At 48.5% G+C, this 17,922-nt stretch overlaps 2 protein-coding genes across 2 annotated transcripts; one reads left to right on the top strand and one right to left on the bottom strand.

Annotated features, from left to right (window-relative positions):
- The first annotated feature begins 8,702 nt into the window (after nucleotides 1–8,702).
- Nucleotides 8,703–10,549, top strand: LOC105914958. The gene is made up of 3 exons (XM_012848194.1): nucleotides 8,703–9,365; nucleotides 9,531–10,172; nucleotides 10,343–10,549. Exons 1-3 carry the CDS (start codon nucleotides 8,703–8,705, stop codon nucleotides 10,547–10,549), a joined length of 1,512 nt encoding a protein of 503 aa, XP_012703648.1.
- Nucleotides 10,550–13,676: 3,127 nt separating this feature from the next.
- On the bottom strand, nucleotides 13,677–15,803 carry LOC105915046 (protein argonaute 1B-like; the record flags this gene model as incomplete). The annotated part of the gene is made up of 5 exons (XM_022829208.1): nucleotides 13,677–13,879; nucleotides 14,079–14,269; nucleotides 15,030–15,136; nucleotides 15,223–15,338; nucleotides 15,632–15,803. Coding segments are annotated over 4 exons (477 nt in total), but the record flags the coding sequence as incomplete, so codon positions are not given.
- Between the last annotated feature and the right edge of the window lie 2,119 nt (nucleotides 15,804–17,922).

The following is a 17,922-nucleotide window of genomic DNA, read 5'->3' as shown; positions in this document are numbered from 1 at the left end:
GATCTTGATGAAATTTTGGCTAAGTGTAACTGGCGTGGGGGGTAGAACGGGCTACAGTGCCTTTTCACCACCTCCCGTTTTTTCCCGGTTCGTAATAGCACCCGGGACAAAAGGCCCTTTAGTCCCGGGTGCTATTACGAACCGGGAAAAAACGGGAGGTGGTGAAAAGGCACTGTAGCCCGTTCTACCCCCCACGCCAGTTACACTTAGCCAAAATTTCATCAAGATCCCGCGCGCGCTCTGCTCTGTCGCTGCCCATCCGCCTCCCTCGCCGGCCGCCGCCGCCGTTGTCCCCCATTGCCCCGGCCGTCGTCATCCCGCCGCCCGACCGTGCCTAGACAGCCTCCTCCTCCATCGTCCCGGCCCGCCTCAACGATCCTCCTATGTCGCGCCCCGGCCCCTACCTCGTCGCCGCTGGCCACCTCCATCGCGGGGCCTTGTCGCCGCCTCCGTCCTTGTCACCGCCTCGTCACCCCTCGTCGCCGCCTCGTTGCCGTCCCGCCTCCGTCGTCCCGCCGTCCCGCCTTCGCTCCGTCCTCGCCTCCGCCGTCCCGCCGCCCCAGCCACCTCGTCGGCCCGGCCACCGTCGACCGCGCGAGGTCCACCGGCACTCGCGCCGGGATCGAGTACCGCTCTTGCTGTTAGAAAATAAATAGAAATAAGTAGTAATTAGTTAGAAAATCAATAGATATTTGTATATGTGTTAGAAAATCAAATTAGTGGAAATTAGTAGTAATTAGTAGTAATTAGGTTCGTCGCTCCGCCTAGGTTAGAAATTAATCGTGTTTCGTCGTGGTTCCGTCCCCGCCTCCGCCGTCCCGCCGCCCCGACCGCCGCCGTCCCAACCTAGGCACCGTCTGTGGTTCCGTCCCCGCCTCCGCCGTCCCGCTGCCCCGGCCGCCGCCGTCCCAACCTAGGCACCGTCGACCGTGCGAAATTCGTACAAATTCATGTTATTGCTAGAAATTCGTACAAAATTCATGTTATTGCTAGAAATTCGTACAAAATTCATGTTATTGCTAGAAATTCGTACAAATTCATGTTATTGCTAGAAATTCGTACAAATTTATGTTATTGCTAGAAATTCCAATAAATATGGACAAATTAGTAGAAATTAATCATTGCTGCGGCCACCTCGCGCCGTCCCGCCGCCCCGGCCGCCGCCGTCCCAACCTAGGCACCGTCGACCGCTAGAAATTCGTACAAATTCATGTTATTGCTAGAAATTCGTACAAAGTACTACTAATTTGTAGAAATTTGTATAAATATTCCGGACTTTGTGGAATTCATGTTATTTTATGATTTCATGTATATACCCTTATGTACATATAACTAAGGCGATTTCTATGACTGTCATGTATGATTCCATGTATGTTTCAATCAATAGTTGAAATGGCAGACGACGAGACCGCAAGGTATCTCATGGAGCAGATAATCGCTGGTGATGGTAGTGGCGACAACCTTCCACTATCGTACACCGATGAAGAGGGCACCCAAGCGGACATGTTCCTCAACATGTCCGCCGATGGGAATGAAGAGCATGAGCCCTAGCAAAACCTTGCCGTGGCAGAAGGTTCCGGCGAGGTATATATAACGAATCTTGTATTGTTTCACGCCACCGTTACTACTACATACTAATTAACGAATCTTGAACTGTTAGCCCTCTGGATCGACGCAAGGGCAGAAGACCCAAGGTCGTACAAAGGTGATGGAAGGGAGGCTTGTCATCACGGAAGTGACAGAAGAGGGCAGGCCGGTTGCTCCCGAGAAAGTAACAAAGAAGTACGTGAGTCAGATCGGGGCAATCATCCGGGACAACGTGCCAATCAGCATCAGAGAATGGAAGGGCAGAAGCACTAATCCGTACGCCCTCCCGAAGACAGAAAAGAATATGCTGTGGGAAGACGTCAAGAGATATTTCACATTCCCCGAAGGATATATTAAAAAGAATGTGAAAGCGTGGACGCTTAAGAAGATGGCTACACAATTCCAGACATTCAAGAAGATGCTGGATGCCCACTACATTAAGAAGGGCCGAACTCCAGACTTCAACACGTGGCCAAAGTTGAGGGACCACTAGGAGGCATTTGTTGAATATAAGAGGAGTGAAGACGGTGTAAAAACGATCATGACCAACACTACAAATGCTAGTCAGAAGGGCTACCATCATCATATAGGGTGAGGTGGTTATGGCTCAGCAATTCCCAAATGGAGGAAGATGGAACAAGATCTGATTGAACGAGGAATCGTACCTACAACTATTGAATGGCCCGAACGATCAAAAAATTGGTATTACGCTCATGGAGGCTCCCTGAGCCAAGAGGATGGGACGTTGATTTTCAATGACACAATACGTGAGAAGGCCGAACATCTTGTGAAGAACATTGAAGATTCTAAGGCTGGGAGGTTGAAGGTGGACCGAGAAAATGATGAGCTCACATTGGCCCTCGGTAATCCCGAGCACCCAGTACGTTGCCGAGGGTTCGGGGTCATTCCGTGGAAGTTTGCTTTCCGAGGCGATAGCTCATCGTACAGAAGCCGGAAGCGAAGAAAGGAACATATCGAGGAGAACTGGCGGCAGATGCTAGAATCCAAAGTGCAGGCACAAGAACAAAGAATGATGGAGGAAATCAATCGTCGAGTGGCCCACGCAGTTGCGGAGTTGGCCCAATCTGGAGCATTGCCGAATCCTAACAACGCTAGCCCTTCTCAATGCCTCCTGAGAAGTTGTGCTTCTACAGGGGTCCCCGATGCGCAGACACCCAGGTTACCTGTGGAGGAGCAACGGTTCCCCGTGGATGCCATCACGCAACGCACCACATGTGAGCTGCATGCACCGGTCGGCAACCTCACTATTAAGGTATACTTATACATAATATTTATGCAATCTTGTCAATTGATCCACACCTCGTGATCAGAGTTTAATAACTTGTTTACTTCTGCTATACGTACAGGTAGCGTACGGGAGTGCGTTAGCAACCCTGGCAGGGCAGAGTAGTCATGGCATGGAGATTCCACCTGGCTATGCCAGCATCCGCGTAGAGCAAATAGTTGATAGCCAATATGAAGGTCTAGAGCTCGACCTCCCAGGAGGCGATGGGGAAAAGACACTGGCAGATGCACTTCATGGGATCATTCTATGGCGAAAACGCTACATCATTATTCCCGGCACGGAGCCATCTCCTCAGAGTTCAAGACCGCTCCCCGTAGATCCCCAGCAGCGACCTTCTCCTCATAGCTCAAGAACGTCATCTCCTGCACAACCTGCTCCAGGACCATCCCTTCCATCTATATCAAGGTCTCCATCTCCACCACATCCTGGTGGTGGGAGCGACGACGATAATAACAACACCCCTCGTCGATCACCGTCGCCGGCACCAAGAGCGGCCCCCATGAAGGAACCTGCACCACCACTAAAGAAGTCACGAGCCCTGCCTCCCAAGCAAAGACAGAGAAAGAAGAAAACAAAGGAGCCTGAAGTGACTCATAAGGAACGCTGGGAGGCAATATCTCATGCGGAACAGTGGGCAGAAATCCAACGAGAGGCTAGTGAGTGGTTCAAGAAACAAGCCGAAGAAAAAAAAGCAAGGGAGATGGAGCCACCGCCAGTAAATCGAAGAGATTTAAACTTTTTTATCAGGATGGAAGAAGGAGCCAAGAAAAGGATACCACTCTTATCAAACTATGAACGGGCTTTAGTAAAGGCTGATGAAAAGGATAAAAGGAAAGGAAAGTCATCTTCCAGTGGTGTTGTCCCCGACCTCAGCAATTTATCAAAAAAAGATGCTCAAAGGGTAAAAGCAATGCCCTTAAATCAACAAGCAGAAGTATTGAAGTTCATGCAAGAAACAGGTCTGGGACTTGATGAATGCTTAGGGTAAGTTGAGACGCCAACTGCACCGCCCCCTGAGCCGAGATGGCCTTATGAGCTAGGCAAACCTCTAGTAAAGACTTCATTGGTACAGAAGCTATCAAAAAAGATGTACGCATTCCATCAATGGTACATGATGGCATCCGCTGACTCGAGGGAGATGCTCGTCCTGAAGGTAAAACCGATAGATTTTTACGACGAAGGCGAGAAAGTGCTGTGGCTAGACTTCAAGGATATATACGAAGTGTACCATCATGATGCCCTGGACGTCTCTCTGATCAGCGCTTGGGTTCTGTAAGTGTCCGTTTATCTCTACATGTAAATTTTGGCGTGCGTCACCGTACTAACTTCGTCTTCCATTTCATGTAGGATGCTAATTCAGACATGCTGCCGAGAGGCGTACCTACATATAGGCTTCATGGATCCATCTGTAGTTAACTAACAACAGATACAATTAGCGCCGAAAAAAACCTTGGTGGAAGTATACAATTTCCTAGACAAACAAACATTCAAGGATTTCATACTACTTCCATACAACTTCAAATAAGTGTGTGTATACCGTCTACTTTCAATATCTTTTTCCTTATCTCTACATGTTAGTTAGCTCTAATATGCATGAACATTTTATGTACGCAGCTTCCACTGGATCCTTATTATAATTGAGCCTGAAAGAAGCCACGTCACTGTCTTCGATTCGTTGAGGAAAGATCCGGTGGAGTACCAAGACATGCAAGACATGCTAGGCTTGTAATAATTCTGGACCTTTATCTCTATGCAAAAGTTTGTTTCCTAAATTTTATCCCGGTTACACTATATCATTCATTATTCTAATCCGCAGCGCATGGAAACAATTCATAAGGACACACAAAGGTCCATTCAAAGAAAAACTTACATGGAACAGAGACTTCCCGGTACGTATGAAGTCTGCACATTTATTACATTATATAACATGAATATTTTATAACTTATTTTATTCCGCACTGAAGTGCTTAAGACAGGAACCTGGGAATAATCTATGTGGCTACTACATCTGTGAGCACATGCATAGTTTTATGGGACCCAAGGGACTAAAGATGACGCCGCACAACTTTAAAGTACGTAAAATAAAACTATTACTAGTAAATTATTTTCTAGCTCCTTATATGTATTTGTTCGTGTAACATTCACAAATTTTCCAAATTATAGATGTTAAATATTCAACAAGGACTCTTGACGGAAGAAAGAGTAGCGGCAATATGTGAAGGTCTCATTGGATTCCTAATGGACGAGGTGGTAGATCCAAAAGGAGAATTTTATTACGATGGACGACAATTAGACACTCCGATCAGCAACACCTCGACGGGAAGATTGTAGATAGATACTTTGATTTATTTGTATATATAATACGCGCTAATTATGATCAATTTGTACTAGTTGAATTGTGTATATGAATTGTGTATAAGAATTGTGTATATATATAGTAATTGTATAATTACAAATCCCATTCGTTTAAATACTAGTTGATTTCATTCTAAAAAGAATCTCAACTACTAAAGGTTAACAAAAGGGCCGCGGTACTACGTACGTGATGCATGCATGAAAATTTCAGACGCCAGGCAAGGTGCCATGCAGGGCGCCATTTAGTCCCGGTTGGATTCCAACCGGGACTAAAGGGTAACCCTTTACTCCCGATTGGGAAACCCAGCCGGGACTAAAGGGGCACCTTTACTCCCGGTTGCTTTTACCAACCGGGACTAAAGGGCCTGTCCCGCGTCTGGCGTGGCAGGCCCTTTAGTCCCGGTTGGTGTCACCAACCGGGACTAAAGGGTGACCTTTACTCCTGGTTGAAAGACCCGGGACTAAAGACCCTCCTTTTGTCCCGGTTGGTTTATCCTGGATGGATTTTCGGGAGATATGCACCCTACCAACCGGGACTAAAGGCCAAGTATTTCCTGTAGGAAACTGCAGCAAATTGATAAAAAAAAATTAAGCAGTCCTACGCAACTTGATATTTAAAAACAGTAACCATCCTTAGTAAAAATCTTAGTAGTTCACATCAAAGAATATGTAGGGAAAGCATAAATTAGTTTCCCTATAACTTCCTTTTGGTGGCTCATATCGCCTTACAGTAAAGTTGAGGACTCGAGGTTGATTGCTCATGCAGCTCCAGAAATCATTAGAGATAATGGGGGACATCATAAAGTATGTGCACACGCTCCCTTGAAAATCATCTTGAGGTAAAAAGGAACTTTGGTCAATAATCATCGTACACCACAGCGAATGAGTTCAAGCCTCATTGGCTCTTCTGTCATTTCTCTCTGCTCTGATGGGAGAAAGTTGCTTCTCTTTTGCACAAGTGTAAAATAATTGCAAGTATGGTCTATGGACCTAGAAAAGAAAGCTCCTTAGACTTGAAGTGGGTCACGACTTGCTCTAGCTCTTTATGCACACAAACCTACTCAACTAATGGTTTCCAGTTCTCTTTATGTTAAAGGTCCTTGATGAGATTCACTTCCACTAATAGAAAGGTCTGGGCAACTATGGTCTGTATGGCTCATCCTCTTTCGCCACCACGTCGCATTGTAAGAATAAACAGCAGAAGAATCCAATGAAAGAACAGGTAGAACTATAAAAAATATGATCTACTGTGGAATACAATGTTACCCACTTACCATGACCTACCTGTGAGTTACACCACAGAACATCCTAATCACTGCGTAAATAAGAATATCATAACTTGACAGTGAGCAAGATCAGTATTTACCTTTGTTTACAGCACTGGAAGCAATATCCTCAGGAGCCTTCACCAACAAGTAATTCATGAGGCCATGGTACCTGGTTCGCTGCACTCCCACGTGTGAATCTGAAAGGGAAAGAACCAGCTCCACCATGGTCAGGACCACCAGCAAAAGCAGATGCTGTGTGTAAATGGACATCCTTTTCCTCTCAAAGAGCTAGTTAGCCTGCTATCTTTTCAGTAGGTTTGTAGCTGTGGTGGTTGAGCTGAGCATAGCAAGAATGTTAACATGCAAGCTAGCAATTGGGAGAAGGAAAATTATATGCAAGTGGTGGGGCCATCGTGCTGTGATCACTGCCCAGATAGGTATGATCTTGTGGTTACTCATCCACTCAGAGTCAGAGGACAAGGAAAATATGAAATTATGTGGTTAGAGAAACAGTGATGCAATAACAACCACAAGATCCACAATTAAAATCAGGGTTCAATGTTCATCAAACTATACAAATGGCAAAAAATGACATTTACTTGGTGATTCACACGCAGGCAGACCATGCCCATTAGTAACTCATTTGTTTCTGCTGAGGCATCATTGTGAAAAGCATGGACAGCTCAATACTCAGCAAAGAACTAGATTAGGTTTCAAGAAAGACACAATGGACGTGAACAGCCTTGATCCTTTCTTTTCTTCCGAAAAGATAAAATGATTTCGATAGAACAAGTATAAATCATCAGTTTTAGCTTGAAACAAATAACCTTAAACCAACCAGCTTTGAGAAAGAAATGACCAACAAATATACGATCCTCGTGATGACCTACTGACTGAAACTTGCCCACAGACTTCCACAGCTGAAACGCTTAATTCTTCTACACAAGCAAGGGCAGAGATAACAGGTTTCTTTTTTCCATCACAATCACATCATATGTTGCTGGTCCTTGTGGTCCTTGTGGGGCTGGAGTCCTTGTGGGGCTGCAGCTGTTTTGTTGACTGGAGGACGGTGGGGCTGCAGCATATGCTTGCTGCAGCACCACTTTTGTTGACTACTTTTAGGTAGGACAGTCCTAGGCATCTTAGACTAAATAGGACAGTATCAAAAAGGCATCTTAGACTAGCATATGCCTTGATGCTTGGCTGCTTGGCCAGCTATAAATATGTATCCCCAACCCTTGGTTGGACATGGTATTGTGGAAAGAAAACCTAGAAAATTGGCCCAACTCTTCCTAGTGACATCCTCTCGATGAGACTTACAGTTCAGATCCTAACAACGGGTATCAGAGCCGCACTATCCTGTAGCTTGAACATCTCCTGCTCACAACCCTCCCCAGCCACCTTTCGTCCCCAGCCGGTAGCAAAAGCACCGGCTGTCCCTACTCACTCCTCTCCCTCTACGCAGACGAGTTGAGCCTCTTCCCCACGCAGCCCCCCAGTGGCGCGCTATGTCCGCAGGACAGTCTCAGCACTCGGTCGCCTCGAGCGCGCGGCGTCGGCAGGAGGCCGAGCTCGCTGCGGCAGAGGAGCGTACCCGAGTGGCGGCAGAGACCACTGCGGCAGCGGCAAGGGTGTCGAGGTTGGCGGCGGCGGAGCTAGCTGCAGCAAGGGCGGAAGCGGAAGCGGCGGCGGTGGCAGATGCCGCACGTGCGGCGGCAGCGGAGCTCGAGACTCTACGTGGCGGTAGCATCAGCAGCGCTACCTCTGCCGATGGCGGTACCGACGTAGAGCTCGTGCTAGCAAGGGAGGCGGTGCAAGAACGGGCGGCGCAGTGGGCAGCCGAGCACCCCCGCGGGCGCAGCGGCGGCAGCCCAGACAGGCGTGCACGCGCCGGCGGCGCTCCAGGCGGGGGGGCGCGCGACGATCGTGTTCTTGGCGGACATGATGACCGCGACTTCCAGGGCGACCTGCACATCGACCTCGCACTGGAGGTCCAGCAATTGGGGGAGAGGGCTGCCCAGCTGAAGGCGGAGATGGAGTTCGATCGGCGGCGCAGCGGCTGGGTCGACGGAGAGCGCGGCCCTTACAGGCAGCGTGGCTCTCCCTCCCCGGACCGCCGTCATGGTCGCCACGGGGCCCATGCTGTTGTCAGGGAAGTCGGCCCCAGTGGTGGGTGGCCTACCCTCATGAAGACCAACTACGTCGAGTGGCCTGCGGTAATGAGGGTGAGGCTCCAGGTGCGACACATGTGGGAGGCAGTCCGGTACGGTGACGTCGACTACGATGAGGATCGACGGGCGCTGGACGCCCTCATCACTGCAGTCCCGCCCGAGATGCAGTTCTCGCTTTCCCAGAAGCAGACTGTCAAGGAGGCTTGGGACGCCGTCGCTGCGGCACGCATCGGTAGCGATCGCGCCCGCAAGTCCACACTGCAGGCACTTCGCAAGGAGTGCGAGAACCTGGCCTTCAAGCTAGGTGAGGACATTGATGACTTTGCTCTCCGTCTCAACACTCTGTTGCAGAAGATGGTGCAGTACGGCGACGACACCTATGGCGATGAGAGAGCTGTCGAGAAGCTCCTCCGCTGCGTACCCGACAAGTACAAGCAGATCGCTCGCTCGATCGAGTCTCTGCTAGACCTCTCCAGGATGTCAATCGAGGAGGCGATAGGTCACCTCAAGGTCGTCGACAGCGACGAGTCACAACCTCCCTCAGGGCCTGTCATCATTGGCGGGAAGCTCCATTTCACTCAGGAGCAGTGGGAGGCCCGCCAGGGTGATCGGAAGAAGGGGGAGCCTTCTTCCTTGACAGGCGGCCGCAGGCACGGCAAGCCACGCAAGGCGCCCAAGGCGCGACGAGGTGCCGAGGGCAGCGCGCGAGGAGGCGCCCAGGGTGGTGCTAGCGGCGCGCGAGGAGGCGCCCAGGGTGGTGTCGCCGACGAGCACAGGCTGCCACGAGACGACACGTGCCGCAACTGTGGCAAGCTTGGCCATTGGGCCAAGGATTGTCAACAGCCAAGACGTGGCCAGGCTCACGTCGCACTAGCGGAGGAGGAGGAGCCGGCTCTGCTCTTGGCACATGCAAGCATCGAGCTAACTCCAGCGGCATCGGCCGTAGCGGTTCTCCTCCACCTTGACGAGCCGAGGGCACACGCCTTCCTCGGCGACGGCTCCAGCAATGATAGGACTGAGGGGTGGTGCCTCGACACCGACGCTACCCAGCATATGACCGGTCGGCGAGAGTTCTTCACCGAGCTTGACTCTAGCGTCCGAGGCACCGTCAAGTTTGGGGATGCCTCCAGCGTAGAGATCAAGGGCGTCGGCTCCGTCATCTTCACCGCCGAGTCTGGAGAGCACAGGCTACTCACCGGAGTGTACTACATCCCCGCGCTGAGGAACTCTATCATCAGCCTGGGACAGCTGGAAGAGAACGGTTCGCGCGTGGTGATCGACGACGGAGTCATGAGGATTTGGGACCGCCGTCGTTGCCTTCTTGCCAAGGTAACCAGAGGCGCAAATCGCCTCTACATCCTCAATGTGCAGGTGGCACAACCCTTCTGCCTCGCTGCTCGTCAGGACGACAAGGCGTGGCAGTGGCACGAGCGCTTCGGGCACCTTCATTTCGAGGCCCTGAAGCGGCTCAGTGCCAAGGAGATGGTGCGAGGCCTGCCATGTCTCGATCATGTGGAGCAATTCTGCGATGTTTGTGTGTTGACAAAGCAGAGGCGGCTCCCCTTTCCCCAGCAAGCCACACCCGGAGGACGACGCTATTTCTTGCTGCTCGTCGACGACCTCTCCCGCTACATGTGGGTGATGGTCCTCAGCAGCAAGGGGAGGCTGCGGATGCCATCAGGCGCACGCAGGCTGCTGTGGAGGCAAATTGCGGCCGCAAGCTGCGCGTGCTGCGCACCGACAACGGTGGCGAATTCACGGCGGTTGAATTCGCATTGTACTGCGCTGATGAGGGCATTCAGCGCCACTACTTCGCACCATACAGCCCACAGCAGAACGGCGTTGTCGAGCGACGCAACTAGACGGTTGTGGGAATGACTCAGGCCCTCCTCAAGCAGAGGGGGATGCCGACTGTTGTTTGGGGAGAGGCGGTGGTAACGGCTATCTATATCCTCAACCGCTCGCCCACCAAGGCGCTCGACGGCAGGACGCCATACGAGGCTTGGCATGGGTGCAAGCCGGCGGTGTCCCACCTGCGGGTCTTCGGCTGCCTCGCGTTTGCCAAGGAGCTTGGCCACATCGGCAAGCTTGACAATAGGAGCATTCCAGGAGTGTTCATCGGCTACGCGGAGGGTTCGAAGGCCTACCGCATTCTCGACCCGGAGACACAGCGTGTGTGCACAGCGCGCGATGTTGTGTTCGACGAAGGGCGCTGTGCGCGCAATGTTGTGTTCGACGAAGGGCGAGGATGGGCGTGGGACAAAGCGGTGGACGACGGTTTGACTCCGATGTACGGCGACTTCACTGTCGAGTACGTCCACTTCGAGGGAGCTGGGGGAGTAGGCAGCTCTTCTTCGTCAAGCGTGCCTACCCTGGTCCCCAAACCTCCACCGACTCCGATGCCTGCTACTCTGGCAGCGCCACGCTCTCCAGCCGCGACTTCAGCTGCGACGAGCTTCTCGCCGGCACCACCACAGCCGGCAACACCACGTACTCCAGCACCGACGGCCACTCCTCCGGGCACGTCTACTCCGACACTAGCTCATGTCGAGCACAGCCCGGTGGAGTTCGCTACTCCGCTCTCTCACGACGAGGAGCGCATCAACGCGTACCACGACGGCGAGCAGTTGCGGTACCGTACGATGGAAGACCTCCTCGGCGACCAGCCGGTGCCGGGACTGGTGCCTCGCGACCTGGAGGCACAGTTGCACCTTGCATGCGACGACGGCGAACCTCGGTCTTTCGCGGAGGCCGAGAGATACACGGCATGGTGCGCTGTGATGTAGTCGGAGATGGACGCGGTTGAGAAGAACCACACCTGGGAGCTTGCTGACCTCCCTCGTGGTCACCACACGATCACCCTTAAGTGGGTGTTCAAGCTGAAGAGGGATGAAGCCGGTGCCATCGTCAAGCACAAGGCTCGCTTGGTGGCACGCGGGTTCGTGCAGCAAGAGGGGATCGACTTCGACGATGCTTTCACCCCCGTGGCACGGATGGAGTCCGTGCGACTCTTCCTTGCGCTGGCCGCCCAGGAAGGCTGGCGTGTTCATCACATGGACGTCAAGTCGGCGTTTCTTAACATCGACTTGAAGGAGGAGGTCTACGTACACCAGCCGCCGGGTTTTGCGATCCCCGGCAAGGAGGGCAAGGTGTTGCGCTTGCGCAAGGCCCTCTATGGCCTGCAACAGGCTCCGAGGGCGTGGAATGCCAAGTTGGATTCCACGCTCAAAGGGATGGGCTTCGAGCAAAGCCCGCACGAGGCGGCCATCTACCGGCGGGGCAATGGAGAAAATGCCCTGCTGGTGGGTGTCTACGTCGACGACTTGGTGATCATCGGCACCAAGGATGCGGAGGTGGCGGCGTTCAAGGAAGAAATGAAGGCCACCTTCCAGATGAGTGACCTGGGGCCTCTCTCCTTCTACCTAGGGATCGAGGTGCACCAGGATGATTCCGGGATCACGCTTCGACAGACCGCCTACGCCAAGTGCGTCGTGGAGCTAGCCGGGCTCACCGACTGCAACCCAGCTCTCACTCCGATGGAGGAGAGGCTGAAGCTGAGCCGCGACAGCACGACGGAGGAGGTAGACGCTACGCAGTACTGGCGTCTTGTGGGGAACCTTCGCTATCTCGCCCACACACGGCCGGACTTGGCATTCTCCGTCGGCTATGTCAGTCGGTTCATGCAGCGACCGACGATGGAGCACCAGCAGGCCGTGAAGAGGATCGTCCGCTACGTGGTGGGGACCCTCGACCACGGTCTCTTCTACCCGAGGTGTCCCGGGGCAGCACACTTCGTCGGGTACAGCAACAGCGACCACGCCGGCGACATCGACACCAGCAAGAGCACGAGCGGGATTCTCTTCTTCCTCGGCAAGTGCCTCGTTAGCTGGCAGTCGGTCAAGCAACAGGTGGTGACGCTGTCCAGCTGCGAGGCCGAGTACATAGCAGCCTCCACTGCTTCGACTCAGGCGCTTTGGCTTGCCCGACTGCTCGGTGATCTCCTTGGCAGAGACACTAGAGCGGTGGAGCTCAGGGTGGACAGCAAGTCCGCTCTGGCCCTGGCAAAGAACCCCGTTTTCCATGAGCGGAGCAAGTACATCTGGGTGAAGTACCACTTCATCCGAGGCTGCTTGGAGGAAGGAAGCATCAAGGCGAGCTACATCAACACCAAGGATCAGCTTGCGGACCTACTCACCAAGCCTCTTGGGAGGATCAAGTTCCTTGAGCTCTGTTCCAGGACCGGGATGGTCCAACCTTCCCACAAGACGACGCACAAGACTTAGGGGGAGGATGATGCTGGATAAAAGTCTTGTTGCTGGTCCTTGTGGTCCTTGTGGGGCTGCAGTCCTTGTGGGGCTGCAGCTGGTCCTTGTTGTCTTTGTAAGGCTGCAGTCCTTGTGGGGCTGCAGCTGTTTTGTTGACTGGAGGATAGTGGGGCTGCAGCATATGCTTGCTGCAACACCACTTTTGTTGACTACTTTTAGGGTAGGACAGTCCTAGGCATCTTAGACTAAATAGGACAGCATCAAAAAGAAATCTTAGACTAGCATATGCCTTGATGCTTGGCTGGTTGGCTGCTTGGCCAGCTATAAATATGTATCCCCAACCCTTAGTTGGACATGGTATTGTGGAAAGAAAACTTTTTGGCCCAACTCTTCCTAGTGCCATCCTCTCGATGATGCCATCCTCTCGATGAGAGTTCCTAACCTGAGCAGTACCAGATAAGTTTCGAGCTGCATTAGGAACTTGGCAGGTATTCAACAATTTACCTGACAGTTCTCTAATAAATAACCGAAGCATTGCTCTTGGTCATGGCAAGCAGATGAATTTAATTATAAAATGAATCCTAGTGTGCTGTTGAGGCTACTAGGATGTTTGGAGACAAGGCATTCACACATACAACAATTTGCCATCAGTGAAAGATAGAACAGAGCAATGAAAAGAACTAAAGAAAACAAAGTTACAAAGGCATTAAAAGAAGATTTGACCTTACAACGAAAGTTTTATATAAAAATGAAGTGCTCTTAAATTTTTTCCAACAAATCTACGTGTATCATAAGAGTGTACCAATCATATCCCACGGTAGGTTATACAAAGGTGGTTGATTAGAAACTTTGTACTGATGTATCACAGCTGAAACCAGCCATAACATTTCGGTCGGCAGGCGGACACCCATAGACTTGAATGGATCACTGTAGCATATTTGAAGATGGTTGATTAGAACTTTACAGGTAAAAGACAAGTAACAAGACCATTAACTTCTATAAGTTTGTAGACTGCATCAGAATGTTTCAAGCAAAGTGAAATTCCTGGTGCCCGAGAGTACCTCCATAAAAAGAAAAGTTTAAGAAGTGGATGAAGAGCAAAGCTCCAAATCAGGAAAAAAAATACCATCTGCCAAGCTTCTCTCAGTGGGCCGGTTAGAGCATTGAAGTCCGGGAATCGTTGCAACTCCCGTTCCGACCCATGTTCGGAGCACAGCATCTTCTTAGAATAAAGCTCAGGGGTAGTCTCCCATGGTCGAGTTCTTTTTTAGAATGAAATACCATCTCCTTAGAGCCCTCAGCTTCACTGCTAAAGTGCTAATCACACAAAAAGGAAACAATTACAGCTACGCTGGGTCCAAAAATCATACATACTAGTTAGTCTCATACCATATGATCATGTGCCTCATGTTCCAGTAAGAAGCATGCATAGTGATAAATCGTTGGCTAAATAAAAAATTCCAAAACTTCTTTGAAATGAATCTTAGGCATCAAAAGAGCATTAAATCTGGTCGGAGAGATCGGATAAACCTAATATAATGCATTGTTATTACCAGCACACCTTTGTCAATCCCTTTTCCCAGCCCTCAAAACCAACCATGTACCCACACGCACAAAGAAGAAAGATCATCCTCTCACCCTAGGCCTCACTGTAGGATGGCAACATGGCCGTTTCCCAGAAGTGGGCAGGGGAACTGGGCCCTCCACTGATTCCAATCCAGAAGAGAATCATCCCCTATATATTAGGTAAAAGTAAATTTTGGCTATTAATAGGTGCAAGTTACCAATAACAATTTAATCAGATTTCATCTACTAACTTTTAACATTCAGTCAACCTATAGTAATCACTTGCTGTGTCAGCTGTAACCATCACCACTATCTTGCATATCTATCTTAGACCAACCAATTCATGACAATGTTTTAGTTCACCCAGAATTCGATATGCCATACAAAATAAAGGAAGTTATCACACCTCTATGATTGAAACATAGTAGTTGACTACTAACATTTTCTGATAAAATAGTTTTATAAAATTAACTACTAGGATGTTCAAAACATGAAGGACAAGGAGTCCTACTCCAATACAGAAGGACGACTTTGCATCACAGTGGCAATCCGGTACTTTCGGCATGCATCTCCTCGGTGTGTGACTTCAACCCTCACACCACTGATGGCCTTCTTGATCTGCAAATTCAGAAGAACGACATCCAACTCAAGTGTGACTTTGCACAATGCACTTTCCATCCACAGGAGGTGAAAAAAATGCTTACCTTGACATAGTCCATGTTAGTAATACTTCTAAAGGCCTGTGGGTTATCTTTGTTCAGAATCTCCATAGAAAAATCAATCAGCGGCAGGGGTCGAACGAAAGCTGTAGAAGACAAGTCTGCAATGGAAAATATGCAACACTCAGACATCTAAAAGCATACAAAGAAACTGGACTGGAATATTCAAAGACTACTTGCAATTGAATCACAAAGGTTCAGAAATTCCAATCGATCCCACTATATGTGAATCAGCCATATGGAATATAATAAATTTGGCATGCAGTACATTGTACCCACTTTTTTCCCTGGGGCTGATCATTTCTATATTCCAAGCATCCCAGTTGCATTTTATGAAGACACTGTAGATAACTTGACAGATAATAAGCGTTCCGAGGTATAAGTGAAATCTGACCTATGATCACAGACAAGCCCATCTGTGTCAGCCTGATGCTCTGGTAGAAACCCTTCCATCCCTCGGCACCCAGGCCAAGATTTACAGTGTCAATGGCCGGTGAGAAGGACCGGCCAACAGCAATATACTGATATAACTCACTGCTGAACTCAGAACTGCATATGTGCTTTGTGTTTTAGTTCAAATAGAGTGGAACAACAGGCTAGGCCATGAAGCTCTACGCCAGAAAACAGGATTATATGATCAGCCATCACAAACCAATCATGGGAGACCGGAAAATACAGAAAAATATACTGACATGTAAGTTCAATAATTTTATACTTCCAAGCTATTTCATAAAGTAATCATATCAATCAAACATCATATTTTACCCACACAAGCAAGACAAGATGTTCTTGGCACTACAATTTAATAGAAAGTATCAATTTATCACCTGAGCTATAGTCATATAAAGATTAACTAAACGTGATAAAAAGACTATACAACTTTTAAGTTTTAACATCCTTTTTTAGATCAAAATAGACAGAGCAAATGTAATAGCTCTATGGAATCTCATACCCAAACATCATATTAGATTAGGAATAAAAGAAGTTTGCCATTCACATGGGAGGTGTACTGATAGTGCACCAGAGCAGAAAGATGATACTACCAACAAACAATGCAGAATGTATTGAAGCAACATGTAGATATCATCATGAAAAAAGCTATTACTGATAACTACATATTAACCTTTCGGAGGCAAGTCAATACAAAAATGATGCAACCTTGGCACATATTTTCAAGTAAACACAAAACTACTTATGCATTTTTGTTATCCAAATTATGAACATAGTATGGCAGCTTTTCAACGACTGAACTGGAAGATCTACATGGACCATCAACATCAAGCTCCAGCATATGACCAAGATTATATTCATAAACCAAGAACAAAATTCTGCGCAGCCGGAGGTTAAGGGGCCCTTAACCCATAACCACAAAAAAAAAGAGAGGATCTTCAAACATGACATAGTTTTACAAGATCAGACATAAGTGTACAACAATTACAAGATGTATGGAACCATACATGCAAGTGAAACTGTTGGCAAACACGTGTTTACTCAGGAATGCAAGTTGCAAAAAGCCTCTTACATCTGTTGTGATTTCACTACTGACAAATGATTTCAATTGAGAGATACAAATTCACATCATTTTATTTGCACAAAATTTGATATATCAAGTAAGAATGAATAACAAGTACTTGGTTCACTTACATTAGTTGAGCACCACAACCCATCAAATTATAACCAGCATCAGAACTCTGGTTGAATATAAAAATTTTAGCTAATGTACCTGGTTGACATACATAAGTTTTACAAAAGTGTAGGTAACATTAAGGTGGAATACATAACTACATAAGTTGTACAAAAGTGTACGTAACATTAAGGTGAAATACATAAGTTGTACAAAAGTGTAGGTAACATTCAGGAAGGTTAAATGTTAACAAGATATTGGTCAGGACATTTCCTGATCATCGCAAGTTGTCAAATTGTGGTAAAAATCAAAATTCTCTTGTCTAGTCATCTGATAGTGGCAGTGTTCGTCGCATGATGGATGTAATGATATTTATATGACTGCACCACAGCTCAACTAACAGAGGTAACTTGAATTAATCTCATAAATGTAGAGTTTCAAGGCCTGTTGGCCCACCTCTTGGCAATGTATGGAACAGTGGGCTAGCCACTCTAGCGACTAACATTACTTCCACAATGGACAATTTGAGTCATCCCTTATTCTATTCAAGATCAGCCCTTCATGTGAAAATTTAGATGAACACGAAGATAACAAATGGCAAATGAAAAATACCATGTTCTGCTATATTAAATGGCAAATGACTTAGCCCTGTGAAATAAACAAATGACAGGGCTCGAAAAGTCCCTACAAGGAATACAAAAATCGGTAAAACCATAACTAACCAATGTACAAAATAAATGTGTGCGGCAGGACTTACATGATAGGATCAGTAGTGTGAGGGTTAGTTTTCAGTATTTAAACACAAGGCAAGATTACCCAGTAATAACCACAGCCTTCAATAAGAAAACCATGCTAATACACATGTCTGAATCTCAACTGGTTTGACAAAATTGTGCAGTTGCATGTGAAGAAATAACATAAATGCTATCAATTCTTACACAAAATATCACCCAAATTTCATTTCAATTCACTTTGTTATTCAAATACAGTACATGATATGCATATAAGAATTTTATCCCTAGATGGTGCAGAATCGCACCTATCATCCGTAGGTCTTTTGC

Source organism: Setaria italica, chromosome VIII (assembly GCF_000263155.2).
Source record: "Setaria italica strain Yugu1 chromosome VIII, Setaria_italica_v2.0, whole genome shotgun sequence".
Taxonomy (NCBI): domain Eukaryota; kingdom Viridiplantae; phylum Streptophyta; class Magnoliopsida; order Poales; family Poaceae; genus Setaria; species Setaria italica.
This window is presented reverse-complemented; position numbering and strand designations above follow the sequence as displayed.